This window comes from Excalfactoria chinensis, chromosome 3 (assembly GCF_039878825.1).
Source record: "Excalfactoria chinensis isolate bCotChi1 chromosome 3, bCotChi1.hap2, whole genome shotgun sequence".
Lineage (NCBI taxonomy): Eukaryota > Metazoa > Chordata > Aves > Galliformes > Phasianidae > Excalfactoria > Excalfactoria chinensis.
In genome coordinates, this window is record NC_092827.1 from 31,442,394 (window position 1) to 31,448,393 (window position 6,000).

Genomic DNA, 6,000 nt, shown 5'->3' on the forward strand with positions numbered 1-6,000 from the left:
TTATAAAATAACCCTAGTATTGAGTAAAGCATAAATGAAAGATTTACAAGAGGAAAGAGCCAATTGTTGTCATACTGCTGTAACTCATCAGCTTAAGGAGCATACAGCTTGCTGCCAAAAGTTCCTAATGCAGCTCTTTTCATAGAAAAGAAGTAAAACTCCATTTGTTTTCCTTGTAATCCCTACTCATGGTGTATTTAGTTGTGCAAGAAAAAAAAAAAAAAAAAAAAAAAAAAAAAAAAAAAAAAGTTACAATTTTCTAAAGAATCATAGGTTCTCGAGGCTGGAAAGTACCTACAAGGTCACCTAGTCCAACCATCCTCCCACTACCATAGCTGCAGCAAACCACTAAACCAGATCTCAGAGCTCCTCACCCAGCCGCCTCTTAAACACTGTCAGGTACAGCAGCTCCACCACCTCCCTGGGCAGCTATTCCAGTGCCTGACCACTCCCTGAGAGAAAAAGTTCCTTCTTATGTCTAGTCTAAACCTCTTCTGGTACAACTTGTGGCCATTTCCTCAGGTGCTGTTTGTTGCCTGGGAGAAGAGGCCAAGCCCCTTCTCATCACAACCTCCCTTCAGGAAGTTGTAGAGTGCAATGAGGTCTCCCCTGAGCCTCCTCTTCTCCAGGCTAAACAATCCCAGCTCCCTGAGCCACTCCTCATAAGACTTGTGTTCCAGACCCCTCACCAGTTTTGTTGCCTTTCTCTGGACATGTTCCAGGGCTTCAATGTCTTTATTGTAGTGAGGAGCCCAAAACTGAACACAATGCTTGGGATGCAGCCTCACCAGTGCTGGGTACAAAGGGAATGATTACCTCTCTGCTCCTGCTGGCCACACTATTTCTCATACAGGCCAGGATGCTGTTGGCCTTCTTGGCCACCTGGGCACACTGTTGGGTCATTTTCAGCCAATCATCAGCCAACACCCACAGGTCCCTTTTCTCTTCACAGTCATGCAACCACTCAACCCCAAGCCTATAGCATTGCATGGGGTTATTGTGGCCAAAGACCAAGACCCAGCACTTAGCCTTGTTGAACCTCATCCCTTTCACCTCAGCCCAGCGATCCAGTCTATCCAGACCCCTCTGAAGTGCCTCCCTACCCTCAGACAGATCAACACTACCTCCCAACTTGGTGTCACCTGCAGACTTGCTGAGGGTACACCCAATCCCCTCATCTAGGTAATTATTGAAGATATTAAACAAGATAAACCCCAGTACCAACCCCTGGGGGACACAACTTGTAACAGGTTGCTAGCTGGACTTCACTCCATTAAGCACTACCTGCTAGGCATGACCCTTTAGCCAGTTCCTTACCCAAAGGAGGGTGTACCTGTCCAGGCCATGGGCAGACAATTTCTTCAGGAGAATACTGTGAAAGACCATGTCGAAGGCTTTCCTGAAGTCTAGGTAGACTACATTGACAGCCTTTCCCTCATCTACCAGTCTGGTCACCCAGTTGTAGAAGGAAATGAGGTTGGTCAAGCACAACCTGCCTTTCATAAACACACGATGGCTGGGCCTGATCCCCCAGATACCACGCACATGCCATGTGATCTCATCCAAGATGTTCCATAACTTTCCCAGGTACTGAGGTCAGGCTGACAGGCATGTAGTTCTCCAGATCCTCCTTACAGCCGGGAGTCATGTCAGCATGCCTCCAATCCTCCAGGATTTCTCCAGTTGACCAGGAGTGCTGGTAGGTAGCAGAGAGAAGCTCAGCAGTCACTCCCACCAGCTCCCTCAGCACCCGAGGGTGGAGCCCATCCAGCCCCATGGACTTGTGACAGTCCAGGTGGAGGAGGATCTCTTTAACTGTCTCCACCTGAATCACTGGGGGTGTATTTTGCATTCCATCCCAGACTTTCAGATCAGGGCATAAAGTGCTCTGAGGATAACTGGTCAGCCCATTAAAGGCAGATGTAAAGAAGTCATTGAGGACTTCAGCCTTCTCCTTATCCTCATTGGTCACATTCCCAGCTGTATCAATTAAGGGGTGGACATTTTCCTTGGATGCTATAGATCCATAGAGTTTTAAAATATCAGATGATAAACTGAACCATGACTATTGTTCATAGGCTTAGACTTGTGTCCTTACATAATTGTGTGTCCTTATGTAATTGACTCAGTGTGCTAAGATCTGCTGTCCCATGTGATCTTTCATGCATCAAAAAGAAAGAAGAAATGGCTTCTTACCTGAACAAAACACTCCAAAGGAAAAAAGTATACTCAAATAATAGTAGCTCAGACATACCCTACTAAGTCTGTAGGTTTGTGAATTATATAGAGTGAAAAATAAAAGATTTGAAAACTCAACAGTGAAAGACATACTTCAGTTTACTTGTGCTATTCTGTCTCTGAAAATTTTGTCAAGGTAGAAGAGAAGGGAAAGGAAGAAATTTGGATGTTTACCCTGACATTCCTACAGCCCCCCTTTTCACTTTTCCCAGTTACTGAGGTTAAGAATAAAATGTGATAAATGTGCTGAGTGTGCGGAAATTCATCTTCATTACTGGATGAACAGAGCACTAGGTACCGATAGGTATCCAAACTCACGCTCCTTATTTCCTCTTACCCCTATTTTTAAAAGAAGTTCAAGTATAAATGATTCTTCGTGAAATTTTCCTTTAAATCTTCCCGATAAAATGGAGATTTTTTGAGAACTCAAGCTGTAAGTTTCTGCATATAGCATGCATATTTGAGCTTTCTCTGCTTGCCAGGCCAATGGCTGCGGCTGAAGAATCCCTGAAAACAACTCTGCAGTGTTCAGCTTTGATTTGCTGAAGTCTGCAATGTAAGCTGCAAAAACTAGATTTTACTTATAGGAGAGAGACAAGGAGTATCAGACAAGATTGAAGTAGTAACAAACATACAAATTGTCTTACTTTTCTACAGCTTTTCTAGGTCACAGGTAGATACCACTGCTTGGTGCTCACTGCCTACTTTTGCTGAGTGTATGTAAATAGGACTGTTGGAACTGGCACAGTACCTAAAAGAAAGTGCTGATACCAAGCAGCTGTAGCCCTCAAACAGCGCCCGTGAGATAGCAAAAAGTTCTGGCACTTCTTCAGAATTGCAAACAAGCCCCGTACTTTAGAATCATTAAAGGAGATATTTTGTCAGCTTCAGATTGACTTCTGTACAACCTGATGCTTATTTAACAGTCTTGGCACCAGAAAGTGAACATGGAGTACCAGCTCCCATGCATGCAGGATATTACAAACCACTAGAAAGCTAACCATATTGAACTCCCAGTTGTTGTTTTAATTCATTGCCCTTACATATCTTGTAAGATACGATACATCCATACCCACCAAAGATCACCTATCTCAAAACCAGCTTGCTTGTCCTTTCCTGGCCATGGACCTGACTTTCTACACAGGCAGGCATGTAGATGTAAGACAACCTTCCCTGCATCTTTCAGAATGCTTTATGAGCTGGGAGAAGGTGGCTGTGAGAATACATCTCCCAGCTTCTCTGTTATGCAGCATGCGGGCCATAGCACAGCTAAGATGGATGGAAGAGTAAAGTCTAAGCCAAGAAATGAACCACGAGCCTTCACCTTCAGCATTTCATTCTGCAGCTATGCATTCAAGAGAAAGATGCTTGAGGGGAAAACTGTAGCGATGAGGTGGTTATTCTGAACCAGTCTTCTCCACGAACACTGTAACTGCTAAAAGCAATCCCAAGCGAAACAGCCCCTCATTGGTTCTTCATGGGGTTTTCACCTTTTGGTTAGTTTCCATTTTACCTGACCTCAAGGGACACACACAGACACCACACACCAGCTGAGGAAACTGTTTATCCAAGCACCCACGCTAATAGAAGCGCCATTCATCCAACTAATATATGGAGCTTTTACTGATGAGTCAACCTCTCCAGTAAGGCTGCAGACACAGTTTTTGTCAATTCATACAACCTGGCAGTAAGCAAAATGACCGTTTATACATTTTAAAGCAGAGGTACCAGTCAGAGCACAAACAGAAGCTGAGCAGTAAAGCCAACACACAGGGACAAAGCTGTGGTTATGGGCTTAACTAAGGTCTCACGTGTTACACGAGGCTTATTGCCTACCTTTGACCTTCCCTATATATCATTTTAGCAGCAAATCCAAGGCCCGGAAAACCAATGAAGTATTTGTTATCTGAACATCACAGCTGCATCAGCACTGTACAAATCCATACTCACCTTTTCTCTTAGTCCAGGTCCTTTCACATGTTTACAAAGTTTATCAAGCTGAGTGTGCTTAAGTGCATGAGAGATGCCATAAACAGGTTTTCCTGTGCTATAGCGTCTCCCAGAAGCAGAGTGCATCCACTGGATGCAGGTCAGGGGGAACGGGCGTTGGACTTGGCAGTAGAAACACAATGACAAAAGCCCTCCCGGTACCCGCGGGGGCCGCACCGTGCACGCTGCCCCAAGAAGCAGAGCAGGGCGCTGTGGATGGAGGGCCGGGAAGCGCTGCAGCTGGCAGCGGAGCAGCATGCCCGCACGTGAAAGCCCACCAGCATCCTCTTCGAGTGCTGCTGCTCCGCTCTGCGAAGCGAGGAAGGGTGAACCCGAGGAGCGGCAGAGCACAGCTGCAGGCTCCATAGGAGGGGAAGCGCCCAGCACGGCACGGCACGGCCCGCAGACGGGAGGCGGAGGGCAGAGGACCGGCACCTGCCCCTACCTTGTTGAGGTGCGGGTCACGGAGCACCTCGTAGCCCCTCTTCATGGTGAGCTGTAAGGGCCTGCCGCCCTCCCGGCACCCGGCTGCCTTCCCTGTTTGCATGGCGACGGGCTCGGCGCGGCGAGGCGTACTGCCGTCAAGTCCTGCGGGAGCGGAGGCGAAACGACGGCGACTCCTCCTGCTGAGGTGACCGCCCGGCGGGGTGGGATGATCCTGCGAGGAAAGAGAGAGAGGGTGGGGGAGGGAGAAAAGGAGGGGGCAGAGCCGCGATGAAGCGCCGCCGCCAGGCGAGGGTCACCGGGTGCCGCGCTGAGTCACCCACCGGCGTAGCCCGACCGGGGCGGCCAGCCCCCTCCGGGAGGGGAAGGCCTCGGTGCTGAGGCCGCTCCCCGCCTCGCTGCGTCTAACGCCGAGGGCTGCCGGCAACAGGCTGCTCCCTAATCCCTGCTGGGGAGGAATTGCGACAGTGCTCCTGCCTCCTCACGCTTGTTTTTGTGCGGAAGATGACGCGGTGCAGCCCTGGGAGCCAAGCTGCTCGGTGTCTGCAGGCTCCGCATGCGGTACTACCGGTGGACCTGGTTGGCCCTGAGCTGGTAGCTCTCCTCCGGCCTCAGCTATACGCTGAGCTAGGGCTGCCTTCCTTCACAGGAACCGAGTTTCGCTTTCATTATGTTATTACTAAATGCCGGTGAAATCTAACCTTCTCTAGAGGGAAGCAGCTACATAGCTCGGTGCAGTGCTCAGCATGAGCTGCTATCAGCTTCAGGGAGGGGAGGAGCAGCAGGAGTATGGCTGGGAGGGATGGAGATTGGAGGAGAGCAGTCCAGGGCAGGTGTTGGTCCAGTTTGTGCCACACATCCTAAAACTGTGTGCTAAATGGATGATCTGGCTGTAGTAGAGGAAGTACAGTGTTTTAAATTAATGAGTAGAAGACTACTCAAGGACTGAGGTTTTTGCTCTTACTCTGATGTTGCAATGTTGAGCAGCAACAAAGATGTGGATGTTGAAACTATTTTAAACTTATCTCCTTGCGTTCAATCTGTAGGACTTGCATCCATTCCGCTGCCTCATCTTTTATTAAAGAGGCTCTCCCAGAACCTGACCTTTTCCAAATTTCCTGTTGAGTGGCTCCAAAAAGTTCACTTGGGGTTAATTAACAAAGGGAAGTTGGAAGGGTTCCAGCTTATGCTTCTTGAAACTTGATTAGCTAGTCAGCAGCAAGCTCAGTAAATAAACCTCTCCCAGTCTCCACTGCCTCAGGAAGTATTGTGAAGAGCGGTATTAATAACAGGTTTTGAGCAAATTTCAGACCTGAAGCCTTTTTGACT

General features: G+C 48.2%; 1 protein-coding gene across 2 annotated transcripts in view; it reads right to left on the reverse strand.

The window, feature by feature from the left end:
- Window positions 1-5,433, reverse strand: part of ME1 (malic enzyme 1) — a 153,485-nt gene extending 148,052 nt beyond the window's left edge. The window contains exons 1-2 of one of the 2 annotated variants that reach the window (XM_072330846.1): window positions 5,373-5,433; window positions 4,673-4,885 (exon numbers count right to left, since the gene is read on the reverse strand). In XM_072330846.1, coding sequence (XP_072186947.1) covers window positions 4,673-4,774 — 102 coding nt within the window. In that variant the 5' untranslated portion in view covers window positions 4,775-4,885; window positions 5,373-5,433. Of the gene's footprint in view, window positions 1-4,672; window positions 4,886-4,994; window positions 5,217-5,372 lie in introns of those variants that run through there. The other variant, XM_072330845.1, reaches the window with a different exon arrangement.
- Window positions 5,434-6,000: the final 567 nt, after the last annotated feature.